This window comes from Carica papaya, chromosome 4 (assembly GCF_054855325.1).
Source record: "Carica papaya isolate Zhongbai chromosome 4, ASM5485532v1, whole genome shotgun sequence".
In the NCBI taxonomy this organism is placed as follows: domain Eukaryota; kingdom Viridiplantae; phylum Streptophyta; class Magnoliopsida; order Brassicales; family Caricaceae; genus Carica; species Carica papaya.
The window spans coordinates 6,032,514-6,050,662 of record NC_142312.1 but is presented as its reverse complement, the minus strand read 5'-3'; the positions used below and the strand labels follow the sequence as shown (position 1 = coordinate 6,050,662).

The 18,149-nt window shown below is 38.2% G+C and overlaps 3 protein-coding genes across 4 annotated transcripts; 2 read left to right on the top strand and 1 right to left on the bottom strand.

Moving 5' to 3' along the window:
* Positions 1–88: 88 nt before the first annotated feature.
* On the bottom strand, positions 89–4,040 carry LOC110817581 (hsp70-Hsp90 organizing protein 3-like). Its single transcript, XM_088217599.1, has 7 exons — positions 2,921–4,040; positions 1,390–1,678; positions 1,089–1,174; positions 769–992; positions 598–664; positions 452–511; positions 89–368 (listed from the first exon to the last, which is right to left on the bottom strand). The coding sequence occupies exons 1-7, from the start codon at positions 3,812–3,814 to the stop codon at positions 255–257; spliced, it is 1,734 nt and encodes a 577-aa protein (XP_088073725.1). The 5' UTR covers positions 3,815–4,040; the 3' UTR covers positions 89–254.
* Positions 4,041–4,606: 566 nt separating this feature from the next.
* Positions 4,607–10,545, top strand: LOC110817569 (Terpenoid synthases superfamily protein). Its single transcript, XM_022046167.2, has 2 exons — positions 4,607–5,074; positions 9,469–10,545. The coding sequence occupies exon 2, from the start codon at positions 9,489–9,491 to the stop codon at positions 10,392–10,394; it is 906 nt and encodes a 301-aa protein (XP_021901859.1). The 5' UTR covers positions 4,607–5,074; positions 9,469–9,488; the 3' UTR covers positions 10,395–10,545.
* An 815-nt stretch (positions 10,546–11,360) lies between these two features.
* LOC110817591 (copper ion binding protein) lies at positions 11,361–15,400 on the top strand. Of its 2 annotated transcripts, none has more exons than XM_022046196.2 (2): positions 11,361–11,900; positions 14,596–15,400. In XM_022046196.2, exon 2 carries the CDS (start codon positions 14,622–14,624, stop codon positions 15,162–15,164), a length of 543 nt encoding a protein of 180 aa, XP_021901888.2. In that variant the 5' UTR covers positions 11,361–11,900; positions 14,596–14,621; the 3' UTR covers positions 15,165–15,400. The 2 variants fall into 2 exon arrangements, with proteins under 2 accessions (XP_021901888.2, XP_088073724.1); XM_088217598.1 differs by having other exon boundaries at positions 11,540–11,896.
* Positions 15,401–18,149: the final 2,749 nt, after the last annotated feature.

The window sequence follows — 18,149 nt, the reverse complement described above, 5'->3', positions numbered from 1 at the left end:
CTAAAATATTTTTAAAAGTATAAATTATTAAATAATCAAGCAATGACAGACACTTTTTTGCACCCACATTGTTTTCCTGTCGATCGAGTGATGAAGTAGTAGAATTTTTTTAAAACAAACTGAGTTCGCATCAAGTACAGAAGGGAATTTGAACCTTCAAAATTTTCCAACTAAAACCAGTTTGTCATTCAAATTCACACTGCAAAGTTTAATTTACTGAAAACGAAGCCTTCTCTTCAACGATTTGTTTATTCTTATCTGATCTGAACAATTCCTGCAGTGACCAGCTTCTGAATCTTGCTCATCACCATAGGGTTCTTCATGTGTTCCTGGGCTGCCTTAGGATTCTCCTGGAAGTCAATTAGCACCTGCAACACATCCACATTCCAATTTACTGACAACATTTCCCTGAAAAGATGAAGATAACTTCTAACCTAAAACCCTAACATACCTGTCTCATAACAGGATCAGAAAGGATATTCTGAATTTCTGGATCTTGCATGCCCTTGGCCTGCAAAACAACCATAACATAAGTATATAACTTTTCAATTGCTCTCCCTGAAGTTATAGGGAACAAAATAACATTTGAAACTAAACCTGTCTCTCCTTCAACTCCTCAGGGCTTATATCACCCCGACTTGCTTTGTTAATTTGTTCCACACATCTGCAGAATGAGTTCAAGCAGCAGTTAAACAAAGCTCTAATCCACCTACAAGTTTAGCTATAGGTGGAAGAGAAATCAAGAATAAGAGCAGAAAGGCTGAGTACCTCCTCACACCATCAAGTAGCTCCTGATTCTGAGCATCGTGTTTCAGCCCTTCCTGGTATGTTTCCAAGGCTTTATCATATTCCTTCATGAAAAACTGGATGGCACCTTTTCGATTATATCCCTTGGCAAAGGTTGGATCTAGCTCAATACACTTCTCTGCATCCTTCAATCCTTCAGGTAAAGCTCCCAGTTTTGTGTAGCATGCAGCTCTGTTGCTGTAAGCCTGAAAAAGCCAGCAAATATGACATCTTAATCACCCAATATTCATTTGTTTTACATATTGATCTTAAGGAATAATATTGAGGGAACTTTTTATTACCTTTGGGTCTTTTGGGTTCCTTCTTAATGATTCAGTGTAATGCTTCACAGCCTCAGGATATTTCTGCTGCTTAAAGCACTCATTACCTGGACAGAAGTGATTCCAACAATCATTTATTATTGGGTATAAATCTAAATTGAGGCCTTCAGAATGTACACTCTAACCAGGTCCTTTTGAGGTAAGAAATGCATGACCAAGTGTGATTAAGATAGATACAGAGTGCAATGTGACTACCTTAACCCTACTCTAGCCATCAATCACAACCCAAAACAAAACAAAAGATCCATACTAGACAGACTACCTTTCTCACGCTCTTCATCAGCTATCCTTGGGTCAAAATACTCCTGTTGCTCTAGTTCTTTCTTTGCTTTCTCTGCATCATTCAATTTCTTCAATGTGTCAGGATTTCGATGCTCTGTAAGAGCTTTCTGGAAAGTCTCAATAGCAGGTTCATAGTCCTTCGAACATTTGGCCAATTTTGCCAGAGCAGTCCCCTTCCTAGTCAAAGCTCTTGCTATCATCTTGAAGTCTGATCTGAGTTCTCTACCCCTTTCAACAGCCTTGTCACAATCTTTAATACATTCCTCATACTGAAACAGGAGTAAATAATTTGCTCAATACTTTCCTTATGTAAACAGAGCATAGGAAAAGTAGAACATGCACATATACGCACACACAAAAGGCCAAGAAACAGCAATATTAAGCCTGGATCTAGGAAAATGGTTTAACTTTCACAGGATTATCATAAACAAATATTGAGAATAGGATGCAGGTTCTATACAACCCAAGAATATGAACTTTCAACAAAATGATACACAAGTAACCAAAACATGCATTTAGGCCTTACTCATGCCTTCATTTTTCTCATCCTTAAAATGGAATCAAAAAAATAAATAAATGATAAAGTCCTTAAAGATAGTTTTAATCACACGTACTTAACATAACAAGCAAGATATCAAAAAATAACTTTAACCTCAAACAAACAAAAACCTTCCAGAACTTTTTCATATTCACTTAATGACCCTCTTTCATAAAAAAAAGACCTAATTTACTCTCATATAACTATTTTCTTACAGGAACAAATATAATAAATACTATTTCTTGGGAAAAAAAAAACATTTATGTCCAAACTCTTATCTGTATATTTTTCTAAATAAGCAGCTTTAAGTTACTTTAGCAACTATGCCAGCAGAGTGAATCCAACATCATATTTCCAGCTTCTAACTCTTCAGTTCTCCACATAGCATAAATAGTTGCACATACCGCATAACTCAAAAAAATGTTCCGTAGCCATGGCAAGGAGCTCCGTTCATGTTATTTCAAGGAACAACACACAAGTTATTAGCTAAACTGCATCCTTTCATCGGAAAAACTAACCCAGTTTCAGACACTAAATTATGTCTCCGCGAGTGAGGAAGGGTTCAAGTAAGGGTCATGGGGGTTCAAGTGACGGATTTATCATCATTAGGGCCTTAAAACTAAAGTCTCCCTTCAACTACAGCAAAGTAGCACCTAGCAAGCCAGTTCTAAATGTGCTGTCAGGGAATCCATAAACTTCTTTTTACAGCCCACAAGAAAAGGACAAATGCATTATTCATAACTCACTACACAAAAATAAAATGACAAAATTCACCAAACCCCGATCTCCTAAGTTTACTAATTCAAATAATTTAAGTCCCATGTAAAAGCCAGTGAAAATAACATACCCATACAAAAACCCTTACAGTTTTCTTCCAATAGTCCGCATGAAAGCATATTTCATATAATGCATAATCTGCGTAATTTAAATTAAATTAAATTAAATTAAAGAAAAAGGGAGAAAATTAGCAAACCTTGCCCATCTCCAGATAGACAGCAGCACGATTTGTAAGATAAGAAATGTCCTCGTCGTCGAGCTCCAGAGCCTTCGTATAATGCTCGATTGCAGTCTCGAAGTCCTTTTTCTTGTAAGCTGCATTTCCCGCCTCCTTCTCCTTCTTTGCCATTTCCTTCCTCTCCTTCGCGTCCTTCTCCTCGGTCAGTTCCATTGATTCCGGCTCTGGCTCAGGTTTCTTCGCTTCCGACTCAGAAGCCCTCTGCATAGGTGGCGGCGGAGATCCTTCCTCCGGCACCTCCATATCGTCGCCTGTTGGCGCCCTGAACTTAATATTCAACAGAACACCCAGTGCCTGCATCACTCTCTGATCCTTCAAGTATAAGTTCAAATTGTTAGGGTTTTTCTGTATTTCCTGCATCATCTTGACGAAATCGGGCTGCTGTAGGTAACCCCTGGTGGTGGGATCAGCAGTCAGTTTCGCCCACATCTCGGCCCCTTGGAAGGCGTCCCCAAATGGAGATGGAGGCGGAGCGGCTCGCGACCTGGAGGTTGCGGCGGCAGCGGCAGCTTGTGCGTCAGCCAGTCCGGATTTGAGGGCCTCATTGTTAGGATCGATCTCGAGACCCTTCCGGTAAGCCGCAATCGCGTCCTGGTGCTGGTTCAATCCAAGGTGAGCGGCTCCAAGACGGCTATAGCCCTTGGACCAGTCGCGCTTGAGCTCTACAGTCTTCTTGGCATCGACCAGCGCCTCAGCGTACTTGTGGAGAGAGGCATAAGCGGCGGATCGATTGGAGTAGAGGACGTGGTTGGTCGGCGAGAGGTCGATGGCTTCGGTGAAGTGGCGCACAGCGGTGGAGAAGTCTCCGGCCGAAAAGGCCGCGTTCCCTTTGGCTTTGGCTTCGTCGGCCATGAAGAGCCCAATAAGAAGAGTCTAGAACAACCTTCTAGCTTGTTTTGGTGCGGACAGGCTTCGTTGGTGAAGAGAAGTTTAACCAAGAAGAGCAGGGACAAGGAAGGAATATATAAAGGGCGATGATTTATGGGGAGTTAGACTTGGAGACCAGAGGGTTCTGGTGGTTCTGGAAGGTTCTACAGGCGTGCTTGGTTTGCCATTTACGGAGGGGTTGTTTGGTTACGGGAGTATTCTCATCTCCAATCCTGCTCATTTGTGAAGTTATATTTAAAAACAAAAATTAAGGAAGAAGATTTGTTTGGTTGTAAATATAGCTAATACGATAATTCTTAAAAAAATATATATATAGAAATTGTTGTTTTAAAAATTGATATAAATTTATAATTAGTACTCATTTTTTAGTAAGCAGTGGGTAAATAAAGTGAAAATTATTAAGATTATAATAAAATTTAATGTTATCTCTAAAATAATATAATTAGATTAAATGGATTTTATGGTTGAGATCAACATCTAAACCATCTTTATCAAAAGAAAATTAAAAATAAAGAAAACAAAAATTTTGGATAATCACATCACTTGATCTTTCATTTCTAATCCCAAAATTATCAATAATCTAATCCTCATAAACAAGTACTAATACTAACAAAATAGAGATTATCTGCAAGCTAATTACAACAGTGAAAAAATTAATCTTTTTATGAATTAATGAATAAAAATATGAAAAATATTTTTTTCTACAATTTGTTGAACTAATAACTTAAATTGTAATGTAAAACAGGCCCAATACTTGACCTAAATATCCACCCAGGACATGGCGAGTAGGGCAGGTAACCCGCCCCCATTGCCTTCCTACCAAGCGCAGACGTTTGGCCCAGTCACTCTAAATGCAGTCGGTGAGCGCGCAGAAAGAGCATTTCTGGAAGAAGGGGCTAGGGGGTCTAGCAGGGTGATAAAGACGGAAAATCTAGAGGGATACCGGAGTAGCGTCCAGGAATCCTGAAAAATCGACAGAGAGAATGCAGGGTGTCGCCCAGTACGGTGCAGACGGAAAAATGAGGAAATCGAGAAAAATTTAGAGGCTGGAAAGAGTGCAAAACAACAATCAAGGGGCTTTAGGTAGAGTCTGGAAGTCAGAGAATCAAGTGATAGCTTCCGAATAGAAGAAGAAACAGGGAAGAATCTAAAGCAGAAAAAGGAGGAGGCAGGATATCTCCCAAATTTACTTAAAGCAAAAGGTCGCTTGGATTTAATACTTGGGTAAGGAATCTGATGACTCCAAGTTTATAATTTGTAAAAATGTGTTTACATTGGGGATGCAGTTTGTAATTGCTAATACAAATGGAGAGTAAACATATATATATATTTGGGTATCTGATGAATGATACAGCTAGATTTGCGATGTTTTCAGCTGTTGCTCGATTCTATGGGTTCAAGTATAATGTTGGCTCGTCATTTAGATCGATTCATCTATTGATTTAATCTCTAATAGGATTTGCTGTTTACTTTTGTTTTTCTTGTTGGGTACAATCATTATCTACAATGAATGGTGATTGGACTTTAGGTGTTTGGTTCACGGCCTTAAATTTAATGGTCTTTCCTCTTTTGATTTAATTTTCTTCACATTCTGCTCAAAATGTGATCATTATGCTTTAGAAAGAGTTTTTGGTTTTGGGTTCTGAATATAAGGGGAGGAACTATTTCAAAGATGTTTCCTTTTTCTTTGATTTTGGGTAGTAGGTAATGAACTTTTCATGTGGATAATCTGTTGCATATTGTGGGTTTTCTGCTTGCTTGCCTGTTTGTCGAAGATTTAGTCTAATACATATCTGTAATTGCTGTATGTGAGTCAAGATTACTATTGTTGCCAAAGTCGTTTGTAGATTGTCTAATGTTAAATGCAAAGAAAACAAATCGAAAGTAGTGACTCAAAGGAGTGCATTGAAAAAAGTTTCATGAAACCTAGTGCTTTTAGTCTATTCTTTGCTTCCTTTCCTTGAGAAGCACATGGGTTCAAATATATGAATGTTTCCCTTTTTGGTTGTTGGTCAAATCCTTCATGGTACAAGTATCATGGTCGTGTGTTTTTTTCTCTCCATAATCTAGGTGGATCATGGATAAGTTGGAAATTTGCTCTTAGTTCTCATAAGTGATTTTTTCCTTTTACCATAAGAAAGAACAAGAAAACATGGTGATAAGAAGCTAGGACCTATTAGTAAGGGTTTGCATTTCCTTCTTCTAGCCTAAACTTACTTGGTAAGTAATAGTGATTAAATAATTCTAGCTGATGCAGTTAGACAGTTAGCATTTGATGTTTGGAGCTTTCAAGAAATGGTAGGTGGAGCTCCTTCTAAAAGAGGAAAAGAAATGGTAGTTGCAGCTAATTGCCAATCATAATCTGGATGAAAAGTTTTGCCAGGGATGAGCTGAAATAACTAATTGGATTTTGAGAAAATACAAGGAGTGGCTGGCCAGAGAGGTGCTTTCCTTTGAAATTAAAGACTTGACCAGTAGAACAGAATAGTGATAAATTCATTTTTTAACCTAGTAATCGGCATCATTGGTTGGCCACATTTGTTTTTAATAGTAATTTTCCCCCTTATGAAATGTCCTTTAAAGTTTGATATGATCCTTATGTCATCTGAATGGTTTGGAACATCGATGCCAGTTTAAACCTCTAGTGTTCACCCATCAGAATGGAGCTAGTAACCCTATGTTTGATGGGTGGAGCTAGTAACCCTATGTTTGGACTGAGGGCAGTGGATAGAAAAAAAATGGATGTTTACTATACTTTATTTGTTTGAATAAGAAGATTAAATAGTAAAGAAAAGCATGGTGAGTCTCTTTCAGACCCTCATATTCTTTTAAAAATTAATTTTGTCATTCTCACATATTTGGAGACAATGAGGAAAGAAAGATGGCTTAAAATAGGAAATTACAAATTTAAGTTTGTAACCTATCTTTAATTACCTAACTTTTTGTTTTCTCAATGCAATGGTAAATTTGACAATATTCTTATATAACGCCCTTTTTTTTTTTTGGCGGCGTTGTCTCAAATAAATTAGTATATAGGACACTCGTATTTCATTTTAAATCAATTACACACATAAAAGAAAGTATTGCAACCAATTATTCAGTTCTTATAAAAATTCTCAACCGCAAACACATCAACATAATAACTTACGAATTACATAAACCCTTGTTTTTACATATGGTTTACACTCCTTCCAAACACATAACTATCCTGTCCTATCAGTAGTAAACTCTGCTCCATCTCCTCTATATGCTAGGTTCGGAAACCTGCAACTCTGATCCCGTCTCCAGTCCTACTTCATCTGTAAGTAATAGAGAATGAGTACATATAATTTAGTATAGTAAATTTAAATTTCAAATATAGTATGGAAACCCAATCACAAACCTATTCTTCTATGTTTCTTTTTCCGTTACCTTGGTCATGCTTCCCTCCTACCCCCAACCCCAATACTACTCATCTACCTCTATTGTACTACCACGTCTAGGTGTGGTCACCCCCTGATACCCTCCCCATGGCCCTGACCTGACCACTCACCTACACTGTAACCCCCATCTGTCACTAGTATTGGCGACCACTCTTTACTTTTCCATTGCTCTACCCCTAACTGGCCACCCACACACACAACATTACTGTTTTCTTTCGTCACCAACATCGGCGACTCCACTCGACACCAATCTAACAACTCGCAGGCATCACCACTATCGGTGATCGACTTACCATTTCTAAGTGACGATAACCAGTATTGGCGTCCCTCCCCCCCTAACCAACGCTATTGTCACTACACCCTGTCCATAATCCATATGCCCCACATACATGCATACTTAACCCACACGTCTGTCATTGCAACTTCAGTTATTACCAAACAATCAACCTTACCATGCAGTTCTTCAATCTATAAGCATATTTAAATAATAGACCCCAATACACACCCACACAAACACACCTACACACAAAACACACCTACTCAAACACACATACACACCAAACGCACCTACACAAACACATATCCACACCAAATACTCACACACGCAACTCCTACATGCACACGCTCACTGCTCCCTAACTTTCATCCCAATCCCCTTTTTTCCTTCCACTCACCTCACCCTGCATTTCACCTATCACTGTCACTCCTCCCAACCGTTTCACTTTCTGTCCCTCTCGGCTCTTCTCTTTGTGTCCCTCGGCTCCCTGCACCCTTCTCTCTATCATCATCAACCTCTCACAGCACACCGTCTCTCCTCCCATGGATTCTCTTACACCTATTCACCCACTGTCCCCAATTCTCTAACCGTAACCGATACCTTATCTTTTCTCTCTCATTTCTCACTTCCTCTACTTCCTTTTCTCTCCTTCCTCTCACTGTAACCGAAACCTTGCCTTCACTCTCCCATTTCTCATTTCCTCTACTTCCTGTTCTAGTTCATCACTCTGTCCCGACGACACCTCTCCATACCTATCGGTCTCTTCCCTGCGGCTTCCTCCATCTCTCTTCACTCACAACATCAACCGACTGTTCCACCACCCGCGATCTCCCTCCGCTTTCTGATTTCATCAATCACTACTTCCAAATTTTCATTTCTTTTACTGTTTATATCTTCCTTCAATATTTACATAAACAAATTCATATTTCATCATCCTATATTCAATATTTAATTCACCATACCTTCGGTCTCCATTTTTTCGCACTTCTGTAGCTCGCACCGTCGACTTCCTCCTTCTCCCGCTCGCTCTTCTCGTTCCTTCCCTCTCCGACTTCCCTGTCTCTCGAATCTTCCATCACCAACTTCCTTCTTCCCTTTCCTGTTCTCCTTTTTTCTTTCCTCTGTTTTTCTTTCCTTTTTCCCTTTAATCCTTTTCCTTTTTTTTTCTTCTTTTCCTTTCCTTTTTATACTCCACCTACCACGCATCCTGACCGTCTATCCCCTCTCCCCATCTGCACGCATCCTAGCCGTCCATTTCTTTTCCACTAATCTAATCTACACTCTCCATTTCACTATTCCCTCTCTTATTTTATTCATTTATTTGTTTCTTTATATATATATATATACACATATATCTCTCTCTTTCTCAATTATTATATCTTATATGCAATCATCTTCTTCCCACACGTAAACCAAACAAAATATTAAGAATTTTTTTTTTTCTTTTCTCAATTTTGTAATGAGGCAAGGTAAACATTTTCCCTTTTTGGCTCCCCGTTTCTCTACTAACTTTATCCAAACACAAAGAAGATCTTTTTAATGGTGGTTTTTATAAGCAATTTTATCTGTCATGCAATCATTATTTTTCTTCTATCTTGGCTGACAATTGTTCTCCCTACTTGAAAGAATAGAGCAAAAGGGCAGAAAGGATTTGATAGACTGATGGTTTTAGATTTTTAGTGCTCAAAAACTTATTCTTGGATATAAGAAATCAATTAAGTTACTAATCTAAGTTTGTGTAACTGTTCTTGAGAAATTTCTTAAATGTGCTGGAATTGTTGATATTTTTTAAATGTATCAAGTTTGTCACCAACATGCTTTACTTCCTGAAGATAAAAACCGCAACTGAAATGTCGGTTGCTTAAATAGTTAATGCCATTTTATTTATTCTTTCCATCACCATGATTACATGTCTGTAGGAGCAAGGAAGTTCGATGTGATGAATGGTGCTTCTAGCAATTTACGAGCAGCTTTCTCCTATTGTGTACAACAAGTGCGAAACTATGACTACCATCACTACCTCTGCCTCCTTGAACTTCCACCTAACATGCGGAAGGCTGCATTTGCACTTCGTGCCTTCAATGTTGAAACTGCCAGAGCAATGGATGTTGCTTCTGATCCCAGAATTGGTCTCATGCGCCTAGCATGGTGGCAAGATGCGATTGACAAAATCTTTTCTGGTAAACTAATAGAGCATCCAATAGCTAATGCTCTTTCCTCAGTAATCTCTGAGTGTAAAATTAGCAAGGTGTGGCTGAAACGGTCCGTTGAAGCTCGAATCAAAGACGCAAAGAGGGAGGTTGTTGACATACCTGAAACTATTGGCGAGTTGGAGAAGTATGCTGAAGACACTGTATCAACTCTTCTTTACATGACGCTTCAAGCGGGTGGAATCAAGTCAACCACAGCTGATCATGCATCTTCTCATATTGGTAAGGCTAGCGGTCTTCTTTTACTGCTCAAATCACTGCCATACCATGCAAGCCGCAATCGGCACTTCTCTTACATACCATTTGAAGTGGCAACGAAGCATGGATTGGTTGTTAAGGAAGGAGATCGATCAGAAATTTGCCTAGACTCTCGTGAGGGGTTATGTGATGCAGTTTTTGAAATGGCATCTGTAGCTAATACCCATTTAGTAAAAGCACGTGAGCTAGCAAGCACTGTCCCTGCTGAGGCTCATCCAGTGCTTTTGTCGTCGGTGCCTGCACAGGTGCTCCTGGACTCCCTAAGTAGGGTACAGTTTGATGTGTTTGATCCAAGGTTAGCCAGAGGGGTTTTGGGTATTTCTCCATTGTGGTACCAACTGAAACTCAAGTGGTATTCATGGAATGGGAAATATTGAAATCTTATTTTCTAATTTAGACAACCATTTTTCATGAGGTGAAGTAAAACAAGAGATATGAGTGGTTTCAGTATTTTTGATTTGTTGCTAGGGATTTGGCTAATAATATATATATATATATATTGTTAATTATAAAAACATGATTTCAACTTGTGAAATTTTACAATAAAATGACTGATTTTTTTTTTTGTTATTTTGATATCTTATGCTTTATCTTTTTCTTATATATATACTTTGATTATTTTAATATTTATAATTATTTTTATCAAGTATAAAAATTTTTATTTTCAAGATAATTGAATTCTTTTTATAATTATTTTTATTAAATATATGAATACTAACTACACCAAATGAACACTTCTAATAATGCTTTTGAAAAAGTTGTAAGCTCATATACTTTTTGAACAGGTTAAAACTTCAATTTATTTTACAACAATTTTTTTTTTAAATGAGTTAAAAGTTAATTCCTTCTAACTATTTCTAATTAAATAAATTTAACAATAGTGGAATTTGTTTTTTTTTGTTGCTTTTAACAAATTAAAAGTCAAACTCTATCCTCGTTTATTTTTTGTTAATTTATCTTTTAAACTAATCAAATTATATTATCTATACAATAATTTTAATTTAATGACTACAATTGATATATTAGTTTAAAATAATGAAATTATCATTTATATTAAATTTGATGGGATTTATAAATTAATTCAATTAATAAGTTTAATTTGTTTAATAAAAAATGTTAGGCTTGATTTTGAATCTATTATGACTATTTTAATTAAGAAAAAATAATTATTATTTAATGTTGTTTTTTTAATCTGAAAATATAATAAAATTTAGTCAAACTTAATGTACTTGATAGATTAATAAATTTATTTATTTTTTATTTTTTGCATAAAATAAGTTGAGTTTATACAAATACTTAAACGGCTCATGCATATAAAAACTATATTTTATAAGTCACTACAAGATAGGTAAGCCGACCACCGTATTCTCTTCTTCTACAAGTCGAAATTGCAAATTGAGCCCGTTGAAGTCTTCAGCCCGTGCACGCATTATCCAAGCCCAGATCGTTCGACACAGTTGCTGTACATGCAATCGGGTGAGCGAGCAGGAAATGAGAGCAGTTTCGGTTTGGAGTTCCATTTGCGGAAGCAAGGGGCTAGGGTTTACAAGAGTCTCATTTCCTGGTGCAGATAAAAAATAAAGCTAGCGGGATTAGCATCCAGGAATCCTGAAAATCGACAGTGAGCATACAGGGAGCCGCGCAAAGAGCGAGCTGAGGGAAAAAAATCAGAGGGAGACAGGAAATCGAGAAAAATCTGGAGGCTGAAAATAGCGAGAGCAGGAGAAATCAAGGGGTTTCAGAGAGAGTCTGAAATCAGAGAATCAAGGGAGTGTTTTCAAAGAGAAGAAGGAACAGAAAAGAATCAAAACAGGAAGGGAGGGGGAAGCAGACGATTTCGCAAAGCTACTCAAAGCGAAGAGGGGCTCCGATTTAATACGTAGGTAAGGATTCTGATAACTCAAAGTTTGTAATTGTTCAAAATTTGCTTACATTGTGAATGCAGTTTGTAATAGCTAATATGAATGGAGAGTAAATATATATTTTTCGGAATCTGGTGAATGATACGGCTAGATTTGCAATGTTTTCATCTATTGCCCGAGTCTTTAGGTTCAAATAAAATGTTGGGTTGTAATCTTAGATCATTGCATCTGTAGATACTCTCTCAGATGTTTTATGCTAATTACTTTTGTCGTTGTTGTCGGATACAATCATTGTCCAAGGAATATGGATGGTTAAACTTTTAGTTGTTTGATTTACAGCTTTAAGTTAGTGATTTTTCCTCTTTTGATTTAATTCTGTTCACTTTCTGCTCAAAATACAAGCAATGTGCTTTTGAAGGGTCTTTTGGTTTTGGGTTCTGAACATTAAGGGAGGAACTATTTCAAAGATGTTTTCTTTATCTTTGACGTTGGGCAGGAATTGAGAAACTTCTTATGTGGTAATCTGTTCAATATTGTAGATTCTTTTCTCACCTGCCTGTTTGTTCAATCTTATAGATGTTTTCTTTTAGTTGTTTGTTTAAGATTTTGGTTGTATTGCTTAACCAAAAATATTGGGAAAATTTTCAAAAAGCCTTTATTAAATATTGACTTTTGATCAAAAGTGAGATTACACAAGTATTTAGTATTTATAGTGCTTCTTAAGTAACTTTTCTCAAGAAAGCACTACCACTAGTATTAATTGAAAATACTACTACCAAGAAAAACATAAATTGTAATCCTAAATGACTAAATTCCTAAAAAATAAAGCCTGGATATAATCCTAATCTTAGCCGTACTATTACAAAAACTTGTAGATTAGCTAGAAATACAATTCCACATCTATTAAGAAAACCTAGTTCATATCCATTCTCCATGATGATTTTCATCATCGAGCTTTGTTTGGTAGAGGGGGAGAGAGGGTTAAATAACTGAATAGAACAAAATGGAACATCAAAGAATGGACTGATAGATATATATACATATATATTTGGTGGATATGATAGTAATTTAAATGAGAATGACAACATTTAACTTTGTTTGGTTAGGAGGTGGAAGAAGGATAAAGCAAAGATTAAGTTTTGCAAGACGATAATACCATTATAAAGAGAGGAGAGGTGGATAGAGTTAGAGTTGGGGTTAAGTTCTCAAAAAGAAAGAGAACAATTTTGTTCCCAAAACCAAAATGTTTTTTACTCTTTTGTTGCTCTTCTATCCATTCTCCCCCAGTTTGTGGAGGAGATTTCTGACATGTTGGTGGGCAGTGACAGTGAAATATTCCCCTTCATTGGCCTTCCAACCACTAAAATGTCTCCCTTAAATTTTTGTCCTTGTAAATTTTCTATTTCATCCCTTTCCCTCTTCCAAATATAGCATTGTAACAGATGACCTGTATTGCTGTGGGTTAGTGAGGCTACTTGTTTCATGTTTACACCTAGTATAAGCTGAAATTTCTGATTCCTTGGCCTTGGATCTTGGATTTTTTTCTTATGTTTATTTTCTTTTGGGTTCGACAGCAAAGCTGGCATAAAATTATCTGCACAATGTTAAGGCAAGGCATAAGTTGTAGAATACAGGCTATGGTCATCTTGGGTTGCCTGGTTTCTGGTGACTGGACAACACCAGGTTTTAACTAACCTGCATATTATCATTTAGATTTGACAAAAAGTTGAAAATTACTTGGGCAGAGATGAGTAATGGGCTAGGGGCCTCACTGATGATGATGCAGATTTTCTTGTGGCTAGGGGGTAAACTATTACATATTAAAGATAGGATATATATAGACATGACATGCTGGATAAATAGAAGAAGTATCAATCAACAGCTTTTAGACATTTCATGAAATGATCCACTTGGTTCAATTCCTATTGACTTTCTTTACCTTAAAACTAGAATGTTGTTGATATGTACAATTAAATCATATTATGTGCGAACCAATTTCTTTTGTAGCTAAAATTATTTGGAGATGGATTTCTAATTCTCACCCAGTTATGGCAGAATAAAATTCATCTCCAAGGAATTCAGGAAGTAGAATAGATATAAATATGAAAAAAATATGGTTTAATTCTAAATATATAAGAGTATCCTGGTAATGAAGTAAAAGAATATGATAGTTTTTTCTATTAGAAAAAAAAAAAAGAACATGATAGATTGGAATTGATCAAGCTGGAGGAGAATTACACCAAATTGGCTGTTAGGGGTTTTTTAGTGAGATGCCATCTATCTTGATTATTTTCTTCTTTGGTTGGCAACAAAGAAAAGGCTGGCTCTTTAATTGTTGACAAGTTGAGTTTAGGGTTTATTAAAATTATAGATTGCCAAATAATGTAAACTACCATGTGCCATTTAAAGTTCAGTCAGATTTCTCAGCTCCTCTTTAAAAATCATTCTGTACGTATAATCTATGAGTTTAATGAAACTTTCTTGTGCTGAACGTCTTACAATCTCTGCGTGGCATGTTTATGTTCTCTAGCTCGATAATCAATTTCTTTTTTTCTTTTTAGTTTTGTTACTTCTAAGTAAGGGCCCTGATCAAAGAATTCCTTTGTCGTATTAGATAAGAAGTAACTTAGATTGGTTGTTGCTGATATTCGAAATTATGTAAAAATACATTGATTGCTTTCTTATATAGTAAAACTTATTCTATAAACTTCTTCAGGTATTCTATCTGGGGATTTCTGCATTATGGATGAATTTTCAATTCAGATTAGTTCTAACCTTATCAATCGACTGACTGATAATGGTGAAAAGATGAAGAAGAAAACAAAGAAAACTAGACCTAGGATACTGCAGGAACCTCAACGTCCCCAAACTAAGGGAGATCAGAAGCAAATAACTGATGAGTCTGGAAGACACAAGGGGAATGCTAATTCAGGCTGGCCAATTCAGCCTCCCTTATTCCTGCCACCAACCCCACCCGTGCAACCTGCATATACTGAGCTGGATGCAGTTCAGACTGTCCTTAAAGAAAGTGAGAGGATTTTGGAAAAGCTGCAGAAGCAGGAAGAAAACATGGTGCAGGAAGTAACCGAAAGGGCCAAGGATCTCCGGGATAAGGAGTTCAATCTTCCGTCGCCTAAGCCAATGCCTTGTCTTGCTGAGAATAATGCTTGGATTGCTTGCTATAAGGAGAACCCTAATGACCCTCTGAAATGTGCCCATCTGACAAAAAATTTTGCTGATTGTGCTCGCCGAGTTAGGCAACTAGTAAATTCAGCTGACAAGTAGACTTTGCTACTGGAAAATTGGATTGCATACAAATCAAACTTTTAGAGTTAGCATTTCATGTGTTGACGACAAAATATGTTGTCTGAAAAATTTACTCGAACCAAACCCTAGGCATCCCCTTTCCCTGCAATTACCAGAATAAAGAGATGCTGCTGTTGAGTGATATTATTTGCAGACTGGTGATATGGTTCTGTGTACCTGTAATCAACTTTTTGAAAGATCATCCATTCCTAGTATGTCTGTGATATGTTAGTCTGCATTGAGTGCATTTTTTACATTTGCAAAATAGTTTAGTTTTATTATCAACTTAGGTTGCTCGGCCTCTCCTGGGGATGTTTTAATCTTACATCTGTTTAGCGAAACCAAGACATTCAACTAGGGTGTCGGCAGTTGAGACTATTTCTGCTTTGGCAATAATCACTAACTTATTTGAACGGTGTAGCCATCTGCTGAATTGAATTATGATTATCTAACAATTAATTAAATTATAGTAGTTACAAATTAAAATTAAAATTAACCAATATATTTTAATTTTATTTTTTTATATGTTGATGAGTTATATATTTTAAAGTATTTATGAAGTAATAAATTAATATTTATTAATTAATTTAAGAATTTTACTAATTACAAATTAAAATAAAAACTAACCAATATATTTTAATTTCATTATTTTTATATGTTGATTTATTATATATTTTAAAATATTTATAAATTATGAATTAATATTTATTAATTAATCTAGAATCTTAAAAGTAAATAAAGTATACAAATTAATAACTGTGAAATTATATAACTAAATCACATAATCGTTTTATTACATAATGTAATTATTTTTTATATTATTTATTTTTGAACTGTAATTTTATAAAGTTGTGAATTAAAAGACACCAAAATTGAATTAGGAAAATTAATTCGCAACTAATGTAATGACTAAAAAAGGGGAAAAGAAAAAAAAAAGAGAAATTTGTTTGAAGAAACGACGCCGTTTTGAAGAGGGAAAAACGACGTCGTTTTGGGAGGGGGAGAACGACGTCGTTTTGGGAGGGGGAGAACGACGTCGTTTTGGGAGGGGGAGAACGACGTCGTTTTGGAAATGGAAAAATGACGTCGTTTTGGGTAAGTTAGTAGGATATGAATGGGGGTCGGGAAGGAAATGGAAGAGAAGAAAAAAAAAGAAGAGAAAAGCAGGGAAGGAAGAGAGCGGGAAGGAGGAAGCAAGAGAGGGAAGAAGGTTCCAGAAGAGAGAGGAGCAGAGAGGAGCGAGAAGGGAGAGAGAAGAGAGCCGCGGACGACGAACGGTGCAATCGGCAAGAGGAAGGAAAGTGGAAATGGAATGTACGATAAAAACTTTGGTTGTGTAGGTATTGGGTGAGTTGTGATGCTACTTGCAGGTTGCCGAGGTCAGGGAGTTCGTAGGTAGCTGGGTGGAGCTTAGAGGTGGAGTGTAGGACGGAATGGCGGAGACGTTCGCGGAGGAGGCCGTGAGAGGGAGAGGATGGCGTCGTTGGGCGTACGAGAGATCTATGAGAGAGAGAGAGAGAATGTTGTGTGCAGTGAGTATGAGCACCGAGGGAAGGTCACTGAGAGGAAGAGGGAGTGAGCAGGTTGGCGTGTGTGGGGAAATCTGAGATGACGAAGGGAGTCGTGTGCAGGAGCGGGGGTGCGGAGAGAGTCGCGAGCGGAATGAGCAGGAGGAACAAATTCGGTGAGTGTCCGGTGAGAGGGGTGAATGTGGGGAGTGTGACAGTGTGAGTTCGGACTGTGCGAGGGTGAGAGGGACGTGCGTGGTGAGTGGGACGGTGTGGTTCGAACTGTGAGAGGGAGGGGACTATGAAATAGAAATTGACATGTATGAAAAGTTTCAGATGAAGGAGAGGCTTATAGAACTGTAGGGAGAGGTCGGTTTAGCGAGGGATAAGGACGTAGTTGCTGGAGATTGGGATGGCATAGGAGGGGACTATAGAGTATGGTTTAGGGCGAGAGAGTAGGGACGCATTGGTAGGGGTATAACGGGAGTATGGTGAGGGGAAAAGGTTTGGTATAGTTACTATAAATTTAAAGGTTGGCGAGGGAACATCGCCGGCGTGTGCGGGAAGTCTTGGTGTGCGTGTGGCCTAATAAGGTCGAGAGATACTGTAGTGAGCATGAGTCACCGATGTTGGTGACGTGCGAGAACAGATTGTGTGTGTGTGTGTGGCCTATTGAGGTCGAGGTGTGGACGGGTTGTGTGTGTGCGTAGCCTATTGGGGTCGAGGTGTGGACGGATGGTGTGTGTGCGTGACCTATTGTGGTCGAGGTGTGGGGTAATGAGCACGAGTCACCAATGTTGGTGACATACGAGAACGGATTGTGTGTGTGTGTGGCTTATTGAGGTCGAGGTATAGACAGGTTGTGTGCGTGCGTGGCCTATTGGGGTCGAGGTGTGGACGGATGGTGTGTGTGCGTGGCCTATTGTGGTCGAGGTGTGGGATAGTGAGCATGAGTCACCGATGTTGGTGACGTGCGAGAACAGATTGCGTATGTGTGTGGCCTATTGGGGTTGAGGTGTGGATGGGTTGTATGTATGCGTCGCCTATTGGGGTCGAGGTGTGGACGGATGGTGTGTGTGCGTGGCCTATTGTGGTCGAGGTGTGGGGTAGTGAGCACGAGTCACCGTGGCCTATTGTGGTCGAGGTGTGGAGTAGTGAGCACGAGTCACCGATGTTGGTGACGTGCGAGAACAGATTGTGTGTGTGTGTGGCCTATTGAGGTCGAGGTGTGGACGGGTTGTGTGTGTGCGTGGCCTATTGGGATCGAGGTGTGGACGGATGATGTGTGTACGTGGCCTATTGTGGTCGAGGTGTGGGGTAGTGGGCACGAGTCACCGATGTTGGTGATGTGCGAGAACGGATTGTGTGTGTGTGTGGCCAACTGGGGTCGAGGTGTGGACGGATTGGGTGTGTGCGTGGCCTATTGGGGTCGAGGTGTGGACGGATTGTGTGTGTG